The following is a 19,796-nucleotide window of genomic DNA, read 5'->3' on the forward strand; positions in this document are numbered from 1 at the left end:
AGAGCGAGATTCCTAAGTTTAAGGTGAAATTTAGTACACCATGAGGAAAGGAAGGAGACATGTTGGTGCTGATATTTTTTTAACTCTGGAAATCGGTCAATTGAAAGAAATTAATCAGGCCCTAATCTATGGATTTCACATGACTGGACAGGGGCGCAGCCATGGGTAGCCCTGAGAGGGTCATAAGCCTACCCACTGGGGAGGCAGGCCCAGCCAATCAGAATTAGTTTTTCCTGCTGTCGAGGTGACTGGTCTCAGACGATCCCTGTAGGTGAAGAAGCCGGATGTGGAGGTCCTGGGCTGGCGTGGTTACACGTGGTCTGCGGTTTTGAGGCTGGCTGGACATACTGCCAAACAATGTTTGACGTTACTTTTGGTGGAGAAATTAATATTTAATTCTCTGGCAACAGCTCTTGTGGACATTCCTGCAGTCAGCATGCCAATTGTACGCTCCCTCAACACTTGAGACATCTGTGGCATTGTGTGTTGTGTGACAAAACTGCAAATTTGTGCACAACATTTTAGAGAAATAAGCTTTTTGTGCGTATGGAAAAAGTCTGGGATCTTTTATTTCAGTCCATGAAACATGGGGCCAACACTTTATATGTTGCGTTTATATTTTTGTTCAGTATACATTTGTATCCAATTGTGTGCCGAGTTTGCCTTGCAGCATTGCAGAGGCAGTTGCTGTGCGTTCTGTATACGTTGGACTTGACGGAAATAGTTGGTTACACACATATCCAGTAAAATGTTGGATTCTATAATTTAAAAAGTTTGACTGCAGAATTCATGACGCATCATTGATGCAATGACACTTTTGGTCTGATCGAGGCTTAAGGGTCAAAGCGAAAATCGTCAGTGGAAACAAAAACAAAACGACTCCACACCCATTTTGGTAAAAATACAAAAGGACGGTGCTGGAGAAATGTAACCACTCTCAAATTCATAGACAGAGCTATGGATGCAAGGACTGACCATCCGGGATATCAAAATTATAGTTTTAAGCATGTTTTGAGGCTATATTGTGTTTGTTTACATTTACTTTGTTGACAAACATTGGAGTAAAACTAGTTTATATTTTGGGTTATGATGGGGTAAGACAGTTGAACTAAGCTCATGAGATGTTTATAAGTTATTTTCTCAAACAATCAGTAGGTACATATCATTAACTGTGACTGGCCACCTCTATTTGGTCTTATGTTGCAAAATTCTAAATAGTGTTTTTTACATTGGATAAAAGTAGAGACGTAGAACTACAAAATGTGACCCGTTTCAGGAAGCTACTGTAGGTGCAGACGTCACTACTTCATAGTTTCTTTTATACATTTTTTGTTGTTGTCAGAAATGCCTTCTGGAACGTGAACTTTCATGTGCCTTAATAATAAACTTGTATGCCTTCTGTAAATATGAATAAAATTGTTAAATTATGAGCCTAGTTGGTTTGAGCCACAGAAGAAGACAGGAACCTTCCCGCTAGCCATGATTGGCTAAGATAATGGATGGGCTGGACATGCCGAGAGATGAGTTCGGATTGGTCTTCCATGTAGCAGTCGTCTGTCTATAACATGAGCTGCTCCGTATGTGCAGATAATCCTTGCTACTGCAGCTTTTTTGAAAGATATAATGTTAGCCATGGAGATCTGCAAAAGTGTTGCTACTGGTCTTAACAACATTGCTATTAATAAAGGTCAGTGTGGAAAAGTTGTGATGGACTACATTCTGCAATTACGTTCAAATGCCTCTCTTGTGAAGTAGTGACGTGCAACATACGCCTAGCTTCCTGAAACGGGTCACAATTTCTAAGTCAACAAAATGGATGTAGCAACTGCTGATTTCCCCTTTAAGATTGGGGTTAGGGCAGAGAGGAAGAGGTGAAGCAAGAAGGTTTATTCCGCACAAAATCTATGTTTAAGCAGATCATAGATTATTAGTAAGTGAGGAATTTTTGTATGGGGGGCGGGGAATAAAAATCAGTTGCAATTTTGACACGAGGCTTATTTGGTCTAATAGAAGTTTCGTAACGTCTATTCTCGACAGACCAGATGTGCCATCTTTCCATATTTCTACACCTCTAAAAACATAGACTGCCAGATTATATTCCAAGCAATGAAACACCAGTTGAAAGTGATTGGTATGTTATGGTATGTTATGGTATGTTTATGGTATATATATGGTTATGGTATGTTCATGATGCCATGCCCTTATCAAAGCTTGAGTTGGCACAGCTCATCTGCTGGCTGAGATATGTCATAATGAAGGTTTCGTCGTTATACTTTCTCTCAAGCATGTGCTTTTCAATTTATACGATTGTAGGCTACATTGACATGGTTTGGAAATAGCTATAGAACTGCCGTTGTTTACTTTTGGTAGTTACTTTTTTGTTGTTGCTTTTATTAGTTTTCATTTTACCACAAGGACATCTATAGCATAACACCATCAGCATTTAATTTCACCTTTATTTAACCAGGTAGGCCAGTTGAGAACAAGTTCTCATTTACAATTGCCACCTGGCCAAGATAAAGCAAAGCAGTTCGACACATACAACGACACAGAGTTACACATGGAGTAAAACAAACATACAGTCAATAATACAGTAGAAAAAATAAGTCTATATACAATGTGAGCAAATGAGGTGAGATAAGCGAGGTAAAGGCAAAAAAAAGGCCACGGTGGCGAAGTAAATACAATATAGCAAGTAAAACACTGGAATGGTAGATTTGCAGTGGAAGAATGTGCAAAGTAGAGATAGAAATAATGGGGTGCAAAGGAGCAAAATAAATAAATAAATACAGTAGGGGAAGAGGTAGTTGTTTGGGCTAAATTATAGATGGGCTATGTACAGGTGCAGTTTAATTTAACAAAAGTAAGTGCGCGAGTATAACCAACACACTGAATAATACTCTTGATTGAAAGGGACGGCAGTCTGGCCTCACAATGAATAGCCTTTAAGAGTTTTCTTTTTCTCATCAAATTAACTCTTAAAGGGACTACGACATAGAGGGTACATCCCAAATGGCACCCTATTCCCTATGTAGTGCACTACTTTTGACCTAGTCACATAAAGCTCTGGTCAAAAGTTGTGCACTATATAGGGATTAGGGTGCCATTTGGGACACAAGCAGAGTCTCACATAGAACACCATGGATTCATGAACCATGACAAGAGGGAAGTGTAGTCTCATAAGTAGGGCAGACGGGAGTTCTGTGAAGGCTCCCGAGATCATTTTCCTATCATCCCTCTAGCGCTGTCAGGCGGTCTGATCTGTACATCTCTCTCCATCACATTTTCAGGGTTAGAGGGCAGTCCACATACTGTGGCTGTCAGTATGAGGCCCTCTCAGCAGCAGTATGTTATGGAGATGTTGTACTAACAGAGGCACAGAGCATGTGATATTTAAGTATGACATTGTACCATGTAAAGCGCTACTGTATGTGTCGATAACATAGGGCCTTGGAGCATGTCTGTTTTAACTTGTCATTGTTATTTCATGTACATTAATGCAGTACCCTGTCTGTCTCTGTCTACCAAATTCCCGGTCTTTTCTCTCTCTTTCCTCTCTCTCTCTCCTTTCCTATCGCTCTCCCTCTCTCTGACTATGATTCCCTTCTGACTTCTCTCTCAGGGGTATGAGGAGAGACAGCGGTATAATCATCTTCTAATTCCCAGCTGTTCTAGTATTCTGATCATGGTGGATGGTGATGGATGACTTGCACCAACCTGTCTTAAGTGATTGGAGCGGCAGCACACAACGCTTCAGAGCAGTTTTATTCATGACCTGCCCTACTTTGAGCTCAAGAGCTGATTAAAAAGATCTGCTGTTGTTCTACAGTTGGGAATAGAAGTGCGGGAGAAAAACAATAATCACATATTTAGCCATGCAAATTGAGTATTCTAGTCTTGGTTGAGCATGCCGGGCAATGCATTTCCTGGCATCGCCTTGGGATTGTGTGTGTTGTGTTTAGATGTATGTGTGCACCAAATAATCCTGTTGTGTTTTTTGTTTATGCTACTCACTTTCTCAATTTTTTCTTTCTTTCTTTCTTCCTTTGTCTTTCTCTCTCCTCCTTCTTTCTCTGACAGTTGGGGGGTTGTGGAATACTGGGCGTGGGGGTATGGCTGTCAGTGACCCAGGGCAACTTTGCCACACTCTCCTCATCCCTCCCATCCCTCTCAGCAGCCAATCTACTCATTGCGGTCGGGACCATCATCATGGTGATTGGTTGCCTCGGCTGTGTCGGAGCTGTCAAAGAAAGTCGTCCGCTATTGCTGAGTGTGAGTATCTAACAAAGAGTATCTGCCACTCTTGTTGACAAAAAGAACCGCGATAATTCGTTTTTATACACATTCCCATTTCTGCAGTAAGCATCATGTTGTATTCACATTTTGTAAATTGTAATTTAGCAGATGCTTTTATCCAAAGCAACATACAGATGTCAACATCAACAGACAGTGACATATTATGTAGTTTCAGTATATGTGGCCCATGCGGGAACTTTAGACCAGCATTCATAACTCCAAGCACCATGAAGATCTTTCCATTAAAAACACTATTTCAAGTCATAATTGTCTCTGGTTGCTAAGAACAAGTCTCGCATCGTATAACAAACCATATAGTTGATTTACTTGGAATGACTGTTAACTTAGCCTTTAAACCTAGCAATTAAATAAAGTTTGACAGCAGCGCAGCAGGTGGCTCAATTACTGGCCCCATGGGAGCGACCATCAAACATATCGTAGCGCTAAAGCCCCTCATTAGTATCAGCCTTGACATTCTCCCAGAATGCCTAGCCGGTTGGACCGCTGTGTCGATTTGATAGGAAGACGATGTTCGCAAAGGCTTTTTCGCAGCGACTGACGAATCATCTTGAGCCTTCACATCGATTTAGAAATAGACAGCTCTAACCCTCTGCTTTCATTAGAAGAGCAATTAGAGATTTGATAACTGAACTGATCATTGAGGGGAATGGATTAAGATTTGACCGTGGTAATTGTTGAAGTGCTGTGGTGCTTCGTGCCTGATATGTATCGTGGTTAAAAGTAATACGGTTGAGTGGTAATTTGTAACATGGCAATAACTTGTTGTGGACGGCAATAACTTGTTGTGGACGGCGTTTTACAACAGTTGTGTACTGAACGTCTTGTCAGTCTATTAGTGAGGATATGTTTTCATGTTTTATTCCATTATCTCCATGAGATTCAATGGAGAATACAAACCTTTTTTCCAATATCCACACTAACAGATCACTTAGAATGCATGCCAATTACATTGATTCATTCTAAGTGATACAGGATGTGATTATGGACATGTAGCCTTGCCAGTGGCGATTTTAGCATGTAAATCTTGGCGGGGCAAAAAAACAACATGTTTATAGATGCAGGCCAGCAAACCCACTACACAACACTAAACAATACATTAATTGCACTATAACGGTGACAAACGGTGCCCACACACTTTTAGGGCCTACATAAAGCTGTCCCAACAGCAGAGTCCCAACACCTTACCACTGCTACACCTGGCTTTCAGGAGAGCCTTGTCTGGCAGCGAAATAGTTAATTCTGTCGCACCTTCTCCCGCTCTCCTTCTCTGGCGCTTGAGGGCGCCAGGCTGCCCTTAATTTTGCACACCTGTCACCACCATTAAGCGCAGCAGCGCAATATTAGACTCACCTGGACTCCATTACTTTGTTGATTACCCCCTCTATATCTGTCTGCTCCTCAGTTTGTTCCCTGTGTCAGCATTGATGTTGTTATTTTTCCCCTTTCTAGACTCGGTTCCTGTTCGGTCTCATGTCCATTGTTTATTAAATGTTCTCCCTGTACCCTCGTCTCCAGCTTCGATCCTCACACATTCAGCCTCATTTACTGCTTTTGAAAAAAACATAGCTGATATCAAATCAAATTTATTTATATAGCCCTTCGTACATCAGCTGATATCTCAAAGTGCTGTACAGAAACCCAGCCTAAAACCCCAAACAGCAAGCAATGCAGGTGTAGAAGCACGGTGGCTAGGAAAAACTCCCTAGAAAGGCCAAAACCTAGGAAGAAACCTAGAGAGGAACCAGGCTATGAGGGGTGGCCAGTCCTCTTCTGGCTGTGCCGGGTGGAGATTATAACAGAACATGGCCAAGATGTTCAAATGTTCATAAATGACCAGCATGGTCAAATAATAATAATCACAGGCAGAACAGTTGAAAGTGGAGCAGCAGCACGGCCAGGTGGACTGGGGACAGCAAGGAGTCATCATGTCAGGTAGTCCTGAGGCATGGTCCTAGGGCTCAGGTCCTCCGAGAGAGAGAAAGAAAGAGAGAAAGAGAATTAGAGAGGGCATACTTAAATTCACACAGGACACCGGATAGGACAGGAGAAGTACTCCAGATATAACAAACTGACCCTAGCCCCCCGACACATAAACTACTGCAGCATAAATACTGGAGGCTGAGACAGGAGGGGTCAGGAGACACTGTTGCCCCATCCGAGGGCACCCCCGGACAGGGCCAAACAGGAAGGATATAACCCCACCCACTTTGCCAAAGCACAGCCCCCACACCACTAGAGGGATATCTTCAACCACCAACTTACCATCCTGAGACAAGGCCGAGTATAGCCCACAAAGATCTCCGCCACGGCACAACCCAAGGGGGTTGATATGGCTGACTTGCTTAAACAAATGTGGTTTCTACTGACAATTGAGACATACAAACTATGGCATAGTACACAGAGTCAGAACCGTTGGATAAATAAAGGGGGCATATGAGCAGACAATGAAAGCTCTTACAATATTCAATGATTATATTTATCTAAAACAGGCTATACATGTGCACCACCAAGTCAGGACTGTAGGCAAAATTTGGAGGGGAAAAGGGACCAAATTATTAGGGTGAGGCACATGTGCTACTAACAGCTTACTGCACAACATACACTTAGTATTACTTTCTTACTGTAGCTACAGTATACATATCTCCCTGGATTATTACATAATTTATGCAGCAGCGTACAATACATTTTTGGACTCAACTTGTTGTGCTGTGCCCACTTGAACAGCAAGGTGGCGCGGCGGTTTTATTTTTTTAAACCTTTATTTAACTAGGTAAGTCAGTTAAGAACAAATTCTTATTCTCAATGACGGCCTAGGAACAGTGGGTTAACTGCCTGTTCAGGGGCAGAACGACAGATTTGTACCTTGTCAGCTCGGGGGTTTGAACTTGCAGACTTCCGGTCCAACGCTCTAACCACTAGGCTACCCTGCCGCCCCATTGCGAAGAGCTGCTGGCAAACGCAGGAAAGGGTTGTTTGAATGAATGCTTACAAGCCTGCTGCTGCCTACCACTGCTCAGTCAGACTGCTCTATCAAATATCAAATCATAGACTTAATTATAATATAATAAACACACAGAAATACAAGCCTTAGGTCATTCATATGGTCAAATCCGGAAACTATCATTTCGAAAACAAAACGTTTATTCTTTCAGTGAAATACGGAACCGTTCCGTATTTTATCAAACGGGTGGCATCCCTAAGTCAAAATATTGCTGTCACATTGCACAACCTTCAATGTTATGTCATAATTATGTACAATTCTGGAAAATGTATTTGTTTGGAAGGAATGGTCTTCACACAGTTCGCAACGAGCCAGGCTGCCCAAACTGCTGCATATACCCTGACTCTGCTTGCACAGAAAGTGACACAATTTCCCTAGTTAATATTGCCTGCTAACATGGCAGGCAATAAAAAAACATTTCACTAAATATGCAGGTTTAAAAGAATCTAAACTTGTGTATTGATTTTAAGAAAGGCATCGATGTTGATGGTTAGGTACGTTGGTGCAACAACAGTGCTTTTTTCGCGAATGCGCTTGTTAAATCATCACCTGTTTGGCGAAGTAGGCTGTGATTCGATGATAAATTAACAGGCATTGATTATTTGCAACGCAGGACAAGCTAGATAAACTAGTAATATCATCAAACATGTGTAATTAACTAGTGATTATGTTAAGATTGATTGTTTTTTATAAGATATGTTTAATGCTAGCTAGCAACTTGCTCGTTGCTGCACTCGCGTAACAGGTGGTCAGCTTACCACGCAGTATCCTCGTGGAGTGCAATGTAATCGGCCATAATCGGCGTCCAAAAATGCAGATGACCAATTGTTATGAAAACTTGAAATCGGCCCTACTTTCAAGACAACTGGGATCTTGGGAAAATGTATGGAGTAAAAAGTACATTATTTTCTTCAGGAATGTAGTGAAGTAAAAGTTGCCAAAAATAAAATAGTAAAGTACAGATACCCCCAAAAAACGACTTAAGTAGTGCTTCAAAGTATTTTTTACTTATGTACTTTACAACACTGGTGTAAACAAATGTTTAACGACATGTGAGTAGTTTTAGAATGGCCCAAGACATGGCTTATGAATGTCAAATGTGGTCCCTGCGATCCACTATAGGTAGATAAAAATGAGGTGCTGGTAATATGGGTCAGGTCATTTGACCTGGTTGGGCTATAAGCAAGCCGTTTCCGCTGTATTAATGGTGCAACCATGACGCCATTGACTCTGCACTCGCAGAGTCGCACAGTGCTCCCAAAATAACACTCCTGGTCGCATACGAACCAATTGGTTGCACTTTAGAGCCCTGTCTGCGGCTAATAACAGCCTCTCTGGAAGCTTCTACCTCCACCACAGACTCACTGCATTAAGTCACAGTCCAGGAGTTAAATCTCTACTAAATCTCTGTGGGTGTGAAATGAGACGTGCAAGACTAGCCCCAGGTCAAAGGTGAAGAGCGGAAGGTTGGGTTTTAGTTAGTGGGCCGGAATCTGACATTGGTGCAATCTTTAAAAACACCACAGCATTGCTTTCGCGTAACCCATCCTTTCAGATCAGTGGCTACACAACAAAGCAAAAGGGCCGCCAGTCGAGAGTAATTTGGGACCTGGCACAGTTGTAACCTTCCCACCACCCTAAGTTAGTTATCGGTCCGACGTAGCTGGATTCCTAAAGGTATTGATTTGGGAGGCACCGTCTGACAGTGGCATGCCTTCAGTTTCTCCCTCTTCCGTCTATCAACAAAGACCCTCGGTAGCTTTCATGCTGAATGGGAATCACAGAGAGTCGATAAACCGCCCGAGATCAATGGTCAACCAGCAGTTTCATTATAGTTCTCCTCATCGCTCTCACTGCCAAGGCATTGATCTCCACTAAACTAGGATATCATCAAAGCCTGACGAGAGGAGAAACAAGTCATGGCATAAATAACAGGGCTGGTTTGGCTACTGTAGTGGGGGCTACCCTCACAGCCACATACTTTTGTTGTTTTCACATAAAGTCGCCAGCAGTTGTGAGGCATTAAGTGGATGACAAAGGCTTTGCAATACCTAGTCAGTTGCACAACTGAATGCGTCTTCCACGTTTAACCCAACCCCTCTGAATCAGAGAGGTGCGGGTGGCTGCCTTAATTGACATCCATGTTATCCACACCCAGGGAGCAGTTGTTGTTGGTCAACTGCCATGCTCAAGGGCAGAACAGCCCATTTTTCCACCTTGGGGATTTGGACCAGCAACCTTTCAGTTACTGGCCCACCGCTCTTAATCGCTAGGCTACCTGCCGCCCTAACATTGGCCAAGCTCAATGTTGCTTGTTAGTTCACTCAGCAGCATGTGGTTCTCATTCGAACTGTGGCATGGGAATGAGTCAACTATCAACTTGATTGATGGATTGCCTGCTATCACATTACAACCAATATCATGTCAGACTGAGACGTTTTAGAGGGAAGGAGGTTCTGGCAGTAGATATGATTACCATTCAATTACCGACTCCCTGACATCCTCTTTAACTGACAGCCAATTGGTTTTCTAACTTCCATCTTAATTGAAGTAACTCAGTTTCTCTGTTTCTAATTTCCTTAATTGATGAATTGTTTTTGGTTTCGACTTCGGTATATTGCAAGAGTACTTTTTTGTCTGATGCCGGCTACAAATTCCATTTGGTTTGTATGAGTTCAGGAGGAGAGAGGGAGGGAGAGAGAGAGAGTCAGCGAGAGAGAGATGAAGTGCACTAGGGCAGAAACCTTTTGGCTGGTGAGAAAATAAAATAAATCACGCACTGACTACGTCGAGCTTGTGACTCGACAAATTTGTTGGATGCATTTGCTGTTTGTTTTGGTTGTGATTCAGATTATTTTGTGCACAATAGAAATGAATGGTAAATAATGTATTGTGTCATTTTGGAGTCTCTGTTATTGTAAATTGTAAATAAGAATAGAATATGTTTCTAACCACTTCTACATGAATGTGGGCGCTAACATGATTATGGATAATCCTAAATGAATCGTGAATAATGATGAGTGGGAAAGTTTCAGATGCAAAAAATACCCCAAAGACATGTTAACCTCTCACCATTACAATAACAGGGGGTGTGATATTTGTAGAGTCACATGATGTAATCATTGCGTGTTATGAATATGGGACCAAATACTTTACTTTTTAGTACTTTAATAGACATAAGTGAATTCCTCCTAATACTTTTGGTCCCCTAAAATGGGGGTACTATGTACAAAAAGTGCTTTAATTTCTAAACTGTTCAAAATGATAATGGATAAAAATGCCCTCAAATGAAAGCTAACATTCTGCACTTTAACCTCTTAGTCATTGTATCAATTAAAATCCAAAGTGCTGGAGTACAGAGCCAAATACATGTGTCACTGTCCCAATATTTTTGTAGCTCACTGTATCACGGCCCAACCTGTCTCTCTGAGTATTACTGTCCCACTCCTCCACTTCTTCTCTTGTCAGTCTTAAATATATATAAGGCAGAATGATCTAAAGGCGTTCGATCTTCCATGTCTCCTCAACTCACTCTTCCTGACACTTTGTCTGGCCTGCTCCCCTGTCTCCCTGCTCTTCCTTTCTCAAGTTAAATCTCATAATACACAGGCATGTAATATGTCTCTGGCGAGCGTTTCCTGGGCCTGATGGGTCAACTCGTAAAAATCTCTCCTCTCTCTCTCTCTCTCCCCGCTTTCTCCCTCTCTCTCCTCTCCCTCTCTCTCCCCTCTCTCTCTCCTGTCCCTCTCTCTCCTCTCTCTCTCTCCTGTCCCTCTCTCTCCTCTCCCTCTCGCCTCTCTCTCTCCACAGTTCTTCATCCTCCTTCTGCTGATCTTCTTCTTGGAGATTCTGTCCATCATGCTCTTCTTTGTTTACCAAGACCAGGTAAGGCGACGTCTCACTCTTATATATTTATTTTTATTGTGGTTGATTCCAGTAGCGTTTAAGTCTCACAGAATGTAATAATATAAACTCAGCAAAAAAAGAAAAGTCCCCTTTTCAGGACCCTGTCTTTAAACGATCATTCGTAAAAACCCAAATAACTTCACAGATCTTCATTGTAAAGGGTTTAAACACTGTTTCCCATGCTTGTTCAATTAACCATAAACAATTAATGAACATGCACCTGTGGAACGGTCGTTAAGTCACAAACAGCTTAGGCAATTAAGGTCACAGTTATGAAAACTTAGGACAATAAAGAGGCCTTTCTACTGACTCTGAAAAACACCAAAAGAAATATGCCCAGGGTCCCTGCTCATCTGCGTGAATGTGCCTTAGGCATGCTGCATGAGGACTGCAGATGTGGCCAGGGCAATACATTGCAATGTCCGTACTGTAAGACACCTAAGACAGCACTTCAGGGAGACAGGACGGACAGCTGATCGTCCTCGCAGTGGCAGACCACGTGTAACAACACCTGCACAGGATCAGTACATCCGAACATCACACCTGCGGGACAGGTACAGGATGGCAACAACAACTGCCCGAGTTACACCAGGAATGCACAATCCTTCCATCAGTGCTCAGACTGTCCGCAATAGACTGCGAGAGGCTGGACTGAGGGCTTGTAGGCCTGTTGTAAGGTAGGTCCTCACCAGACATCACCGGCAACAACGTCACCTATGGGCACAAACCCACCGTCACTGGACCAGACAGGACTGGCAAAAAGTGCTCTTCACTGACGAGTCGCGGTTTTGTCTCACCAGGGGTGATGGGCGGATCCGCATTTATCGTCAAAGGAATGAGCGTTACACCGAGGCCTCTACTCTGGAACGGGATCGATTTGGAGGTAGAGGGTCTGTCATGGTGTGTCACAGCATCATCGGACTGAGCTTGTTGTCATTGCAGGCAATCTCAACGCTGTGCGTTACAGGGAATACATCCTCATCCCTCATGTGGTACCCTTCCTGCAGGCTCATCCTGACATGACCCTCCAGCATGACAATGCCACCAGCCATACTGCTCGTTCTGTGTGCGTGATTTCCTGCAAGACAGGAATGACAGTGTTCTGCCATGGCCAGCGAAGAGCCCGGATCTCAATCCTATTGAGCACGACTGGGACCTGTTGGATCGGAGGGTGAGGGCTAGGGCCATTCCCCCCAGAAATGTCCGGGAACTTGCAGGTGCCTTGGTGGAGATGGTAACATCTCACAGCAAGAACTGGCAAATCTGGTGCAGTCCATGAGGAGGAGATGCACTGCAGTTCTTAATGAAGCTGGTGGCCACACCAGATAATGACTATCCCTTTGTTCAGGGACACATTATTCCATTTATGTTAGTCACATGTCTGTGGAACTGGATTGAAAAGTAGAGGAGCATTGGCTTTTCAACATAAATACATCTCTACACATCAGAGCATTTCCAACTTGGGAAGGGATTAATAATAACATTCACACACACACACACACACACATACATCCTGCTCCTACATACACACCAGTACACTGGCATGCACAGACACAATAGTACAATTCACAGCATTTCAATCCATCTGAAAAAGCGGTGCGCCAATAACGGTACGCCCTCCAATCTCGGCCACGGCTAATCCATTATGCATGACTTGTGGCATCCTCGCTACCCGAGGGCCAGGGCCAAGGCCGTTGGTGTCTACAGTCTCCGCCTGTACCTTTTAGTAAATAATGATCCTACCCTTTGATATTTTTCTCCTCCCTCTTTATTTCCTTTGAGTGTATTTGATTTTTCCCACTCTCGTACTGTGTATAGCTTTTTATCTGTGGTTATGTAATAAAACCCATACAGGCTCTGTTAAATCTGAATCCTCTGCCCCACAGCCATTATAATCCTTTGGTTTGTCTCACTTGGTGTGTAATTCTAGAAGAGTTCCTGGATTGGTAGCATCTTCCTGGGCTTTCAGCCATTATATCCCTTCCGCTATGGATGTCAGTCCCCACCCTAGTCCCTATGTCTGAATCCCTATCCTCCATTCCGGATCTGAATGATTCAGTTTAATTTCTTAACTGTTCTACACAAAGCAGTGCAATGAGAAACTGGGTAAAAGACCGGAGCACTGTAAAAGCCAGGCGTACTGTAGATGTACTGTAGGACTTAAGAAAGAAATTAAGAAAGAAAGGGAATGGTCCTCCAGCGGCTAGTTTAAATGGACTCTACGATGTTCTTCAACCGCAGGGCCATTCCATATGTACATAAGAGAGTTACATGTTAATGTTATTGTTGGGAAGGATATGTTCTTTTTTAAAACATTGTTTTCCATTACGGGTACTGGAAGGCAGATGTGTGTGCTGGCTTTTATTTCAGCCCAGCACTAAACACACGATTCAGCAAGGTCATAGTGGTCAAATGAGTTGGCGCATGACGTTAATGGTTATGTCAACTTGCGTTATCGCAAAATGTATCAGTTACCGCTGGAAATCTGAGTTACAAAAACAGTGTACAGTCTGTTGCTGCCCTATTTCAGAAATATTCAACCTACCAGCCACGTTGATTCAACATAAATGAGAAAGTACGAAATAATGAGGAAACTTTACCCAGAGAGCTGATTTCTGATCCTTCATCAGTGTTCTGTTGCCGGGTCTCATTCCCACAACTCCGCTACTCCACTGATGGCCTTGAACGCTCCCATCTGTTCCTTCAACACATCAGCGCGTGGCACCTAATGCCAGCCTACAGCTGCCAACCTTGCCATCTTTGACTGACTTCAATAGCTAAACTAAAATGTGCTCTGCTCGGGTTCCCCAAGACCAGGATTGGGAAACGCTGACCTAGTCTCATCACCACCTAATCAAATAGGGTCATTAAAAAAGTTACAGCAGCCAGGCGGGGGTTCCTTTCCAACTAGGAAACCGTGTCGGTCAAACCAATCACTGTAGGAAAATGGTGATCCGTACGTTGTCCATATTAGGACAGACTCACAGGTCCATGGAAGTTGTCAGAGTCACCTGGAGTTGGTGTCAGTCACTTTCAGTTGGTATACACATTATATAATGTGTTTTTTTTTAATCATTTATTAGTTTACAATATGATTAATTCATTAATATTTGTAAAAGCGTCAATGATGAAAGCATTAGAATGTGACTCAAATGAAAGACAGTGACATTTTCTCCAATGTGTGGCACAACTCAGTTTGTTGTATATAATAGTAAGGATCATATTTCTTACATAAACAAGGTGCACATTTCAACCTCAGCAGCATGGGACTGAGGTTCAATGTAGCAATTTGAAATTGAGTCATGTAACCACTTCCTGAATACATTTCAAGCATGGAGAAGTTTCATTTTGTGCTGAGAGAAACATTTGATTGGTAAAACACACTACTAATCATAGTGATTCACCCATTAAATTAATGGCGACATGAAATTACTAATTCATTGGACTACCTACAAGACATAAAATGTTCTGTTCTTTGTGTGAAAAGGAGAAACCCATTGTTGAAATCCTGTAGGGGTGTTGACAGTATAAAAAAAAATAAAAAACCTGGGTTCAAATAGTATTTGTTTTGCTTCAAACACTTTAGCTGGACTTTAGGCACTCCAGGCAGGATCAACTGGCACTCAGGCAGTGTCACGCCCTGACGGTAGATTGCTTTTGTAGATTGTTTCTATGTTTTGTTCTATGTTTGTATTTCTATGTGTTTGGCCTGGTATGGTTCCCAATCAGAGGCAGCTGTCAATCGTTGTCTCTGATTGAGAACCATTCTTAGGCAGCCTGGTTTTGCCCTTGAGTTGTGGGTAGTTGTTTTCTGTTTCGTATCTGTACCAGCCAGAACTGTTTTGTGTTGGTCTATTTTTGTTATTTTGGTCTTAGTGTTCTGAGTTTAAATAAATATGAACATGGACACATATTGGTTCGATCCTTCCTACTCCTCCTCAGACGAAGAGGACAGCCATTACAGGCAGGCTCAACCAATCGCTCAAAGTACAAATACTAAACTATTTGAACCCAAATCTGTTGATTTAAACTTCATAGAATTCAATATTGCAATCAGGTTGAGATAAAACCATAATACAATAAGTAGAATTGGAGCAAAGAAGCATTAAGGAAAATAGACTGTGGAAAACAAAACGTGAACAGCTCCTGTCAATGTTTCCCTATGAATAAATATGAATATATATGAATGCATTTGAATAAACATACGACATTAAAAGGAATACCTACAGAGAGAATAGAACCACAAAAAGACCCCATTTTGACAGTATTCTATCCTTGCTGGGAGCTATCACAGACCAACATAGATAAACAGTTTGCCATTTTACCAGTTGGGGCTCCCGAGCGGGTGGTCTAAGGCACTGCATCTAGCTAGAGGTGTCACTACAGACCCTGGTTCGATTCCAGGCTGTATCACAACTGGCCGTGATTGAGAGTCCCATAGGGTGGCGCACAATTGGCCCAGCGTTGTGCGGGTTAGGGTTTGGCCGGGGTAGGCCGTCATTGTAAATAAGAATTTGTTCTTAACTGACTTGCCTAGTTAATGGGACGATTTGGGACGATGCATAGAGCCTTCGCCTTCTCTTCACATTTCCTGATTCCTCGTCCAATAAACATTTAACACAGTGCAATGTAAAAAATACAGAAAGTATTCAGACCCACAGATTTTTCCAAAATTTGTTACATTCCAGCCTTATTCTGAAATGGATTAAATTGTCCCCCCCCCCCCATCAATCTACCCACAATATCCCATAATGACGAAGCGAAAACAGGTTTTTAGAAATACCTTATTTACATAAGTATTCAGACCCTTTGCTATGAGACTCAAAATTGAGCTCAAGTGCATCCTGTTTCCATTGATCATCCTTGAGATGTTTCTACAACTTGGAGTTGTAGAACAAATTCAATTGATTGGACATGATTTGGAAAGACACACACCTGTCTATTTACAGACACACACCTGTCTATATAAGGTCCCAAAGTTGACAGTGCATGTCAGAGCAAAAACCAAGCCATGAGGTCGAAGGAATTGTCTGTAGAGCTCCAAGACAGAATTGTGTCGAGGCACAGATCTTGAGAAGGGTACCAAAAAATGTCTGCAGTATTGAAGGGCCCAAAGAACACAGTGGACTCTATCATTCTTAAATAGAAGATGTTTGGAACCACCAAGACTCTTTCTAGACCTGGCTGCCCGGCCAAACTGAGCAATTGGGGGAGAAGGGCCTTGATTAGTGAAGTGCTATCTCTACTGTACTTCACTAATCAAGCGTTTATGGTAGAGGTGCCAGACGGAAGCCACCCCTCAGTAAAAGGCACATGACAGACCGCTTGGAGTTTACTAAAAGGAACCATGAGAAACAAGATTCTCTGGTCTGATGAAACCAAGATTGAACTCTTTGGCCTGAATGCCAAGCGTCACGTCTGGTGAAAACCTGGCATCCCTTCGGTGAAGCATGGTGGTGGTAGCATCATGCTGTGGGGATGTTTCTCCGCGGCAGGGACTGGGAGACTAGTCAGGATCGAGGGAAAGATGAACGGAGCAAAGTACAGAGAGATCCTTGATGAAAATCCAGAGCGTTTAGGACCTGACTGGGGCAAAGGTTCACCTTCCAACAGGACAACGACCCCAAGCACACAGCCAAGACGCAGGAGTGGCTTCGGGACAAGTCTCTGAATGTCCTTGAGTGGCCCAGCCAGAGCTCAGACTTGAACCCGATCGAACATCTCCGGAGAGACCTGAAAATAGCTGTGCAGTGAAGCTCCCCATCCAACCTGACAGAGCTTGAGAAGATCTGCAGAGAAGAATGAGAAGCAAACCTTGAGGAAGCGAACCTTGAGGCCTAGAGAAAGATTTGAATAGCTCTACTGCTGTATAATGAGCTGCTTTGGGAAGAGAGAGTGTTTGGTGAGTTTTCACACTGTTTCTAAATTGCCCATTTGATGACAACATGATTCAGGCTAATCCATAACAGTGTGTATAAAACAACAGTAGTTTCTTTAAGCAGCGTCAAGTTGATTAGAATCCCTCAAAGCAATGACTTTAAAGACTGTGAGGCCGCAGCAATTGCCATTTGCTGAAAAATGATGCAAAATCCTTCTTTGAATCTCTAATCTAATATGGCAGGTTTAGCTGTCTTGTGGTGATCTGGCATAATATGAGTCAGTGTGTTCCAAGGCGATACACGGGATATGCTTTTTTAAATTATTATTATTATTAGAATAATTTTTTTAAGTATATTATTATTTATTTTTTATTTAATATTTAAAACATACAATATACTTGCAGTGAAGCCACTCAACAACTACATCACATTGGTCATCTAACGGACTCCCATTCAGAGCGACACACAGAAGCAACCAGGGTCAACGCCCTGCTCAAGGGCACGTCGACAGATCTCCCACAAGGTCAAAAACGGGGACCCGAACCAGCGATCCATCAGCCACCGGCCCAAGCTCCTAATCGCCAGGCCACCAGGCCTCCAAGATCCCCCTCACATTTCCCCCCAAAAATGATCAGAGTGGATTGATCTTTTCCAGACAGATTTGATCATGCATTTTTTAAGTTACAGCAGTGTCAGCAAAGTTATGATTGGAAGTATGAGCCAGTATCTGCTGGAAAGATACAAGGAGAAATATTTCCTAAGGGCCGTATTCTGACTTGAGATAGCACTAAACTCGAATTTGTCTCCCATTGACGTCAATGAATGACACGAAAGTCAGAGTTAAGCGTGCATCTCAAGTCAGAATAAGGCCCGTTGTGCTTTCAGCAGAGCAAATTTTGCTCCTGTTATTTTCAGAAGGGAATACAAGACAAGAACAAATGCTAAAATCATGAAATTGTATTTTAGTAACACTTCCCCTCATGCTCTTTTATCCTTTGTGTTACCTTTGTGTTCTACATTGTACCCATATATTATTTTGCTCAGAAAAATATCAGGTATAGAGTCTATTATTCATGCTACATTGCGGCTGTGTTGAAACGGCTGTAAACAAATGTGATTTTAGCAAAGTTGGGAGAGCCCTTTTGACAGTGGGTTGAACAGACCACTGATGGTGTCAGCCTGTTGCCCTCTACACAAACATGCCAAAAGACTGCATTACCCTACTGGCACAGTTTTTGAGAGAGCAAAGGCTCTGGATCAATGGCAATATATCAGATTGATGTATTGTTTGTTGACTGTCTGAATGCGTAAATCAGTTGTGTTTCGGAGACAGAGAGACAGAGACAGAGAGTGTTTGTGTGTGTGTGTTTTGCATGAGTAAGGATGTCCATGTCTTCACCTTGATGTCTTTGTGTGTCTTGTATCCAGGTTGATCACTATGCCCAGAGGGATTTGAGGAGGGGACTCCAGCTCTTTGGCACCGAAGGCAACGTAGGCTTGACCAACGCCTGGATGATCGTACAAACTGATGTAAGTCCATACGCAAGGCACTTAACCCTACTTGCAAGTCGCTCTGGATAAGAGCGTATGCTAAGTGACTAAAATGTAAATGTAAAATGTAAGTCAATGTGTCCTGCTTAGACTGCCCCCTGGTGGTCAGCAGTAGAACAGTACACTTGTCTTAAATTGGCCTGGTCCCAGATCTGTTTATACCAATGCATGACAATGACCATAGGGGTTAGCAAGACAGCACAATCAGATCTGGGACCAGGATAGTGTTAAAAGAGGCCAAGTTTTTAGAAATACAGTACTGCAGGCTAATTACATGATCATAGGGACACTTCATAGGGACAAGGGATTATGCAATCTAACCTGATTCCAACCAATAAGAATAGCCTTGGATTCTTTAAATAGGCTGCCAAACAGTAAGAGAAATGCAAATTGGACCGCACGGCTCCCCGAAGAACAACACTGTTTGTTTCCACACTCACTTTGATGTGCTTGGCTTTGTATTATTCATGACTAAAATCCACAGCTCAAATCATGGGCAAAAGAAAAGTAGGAAACACACGGTGAGGAAAGATAGTAGAGAAAAGATTGAATAAAAGGAGCCGATAAAAATGCAGCAGGCACTGCTGGTGAAAGCTGCCGAGAGATGTCAAAAGATACCAGATACAAGATATCAAACTTTGGGCTATTTGATCACAGAATGACCCTTTTTTACATTATAAAGTCCAGTTTGATTGTTTGTAGTGTGCATTAGTGAAGAGTGTGCATTAGTGAATAGTGTGCATTAGTGAAGTTGTGTGACTGACTGCACATCGTGAGTGAGTGAGTGAGTGAGTGAGTGAGACCATGTGTTCAAGATTAAATTCTAGATTGAGTCACATGTCAAAACCGCAGCAAGTGTTCTCATTCCATAAGACTAAGTTAACCCTCTCCACCCTCCCCCATTGAATACATTACCACACTGCAAAATGCACCCAGGCAAAGTTAATCTAGTTTAAATTCAGTAATGACCATTTTGGAGTGATGAGGGAGAACTATCCAAGTAAAAGATGTGACAGAGATATGTTTAACATACAGTACTTATTCAAGGGTTTTTCTTTATTTTTACTATTTTCTACATTGTAGAATAATAGTGAAGGCATCAAAACTATGAAATGACACTTATGGAATCATGTATTAACCCA

The 19,796-nt window shown here is 42.5% G+C and overlaps 1 protein-coding gene and 1 long non-coding RNA gene across 6 annotated transcripts in view; one reads left to right on the plus strand and one right to left on the minus strand.

Moving 5' to 3' along the window:
• The window catches only part of LOC110526175 (tetraspanin-4), a 102,577-nt gene that overhangs the window by 72,416 nt on the left and 10,365 nt on the right, over positions 1–19,796 (plus strand). For 4 of the 5 annotated variants that reach the window (XM_021606851.3, XM_090238234.1, XM_090238232.1 and 1 more), the window contains 3 exons: positions 4,081–4,272; positions 11,129–11,203; positions 18,532–18,633. In XM_021606851.3, coding sequence (XP_021462526.3) covers positions 4,081–4,272; positions 11,129–11,203; positions 18,532–18,633 — 369 coding nt within the window. The remainder of the gene's footprint in view (positions 1–4,080; positions 4,273–11,128; positions 11,204–18,531; positions 18,634–19,796) is intronic. The other variant, XM_090238233.1, reaches the window with a different exon arrangement.
• Positions 6,178–19,796, minus strand: part of LOC149982932 (uncharacterized) — a 102,289-nt gene continuing 88,670 nt past the window's right edge. The window contains exon 3 of the long non-coding RNA XR_016496768.1: positions 6,178–6,282. This is a non-coding gene — a long non-coding RNA (uncharacterized LOC149982932). The remainder of the gene's footprint in view (positions 6,283–19,796) is intronic.

This window comes from Oncorhynchus mykiss, chromosome 6 (assembly GCF_057628025.1).
Source record: "Oncorhynchus mykiss isolate SJ-2025 chromosome 6, ASM5762802v1, whole genome shotgun sequence".
Taxonomy (NCBI): domain Eukaryota; kingdom Metazoa; phylum Chordata; class Actinopteri; order Salmoniformes; family Salmonidae; genus Oncorhynchus; species Oncorhynchus mykiss.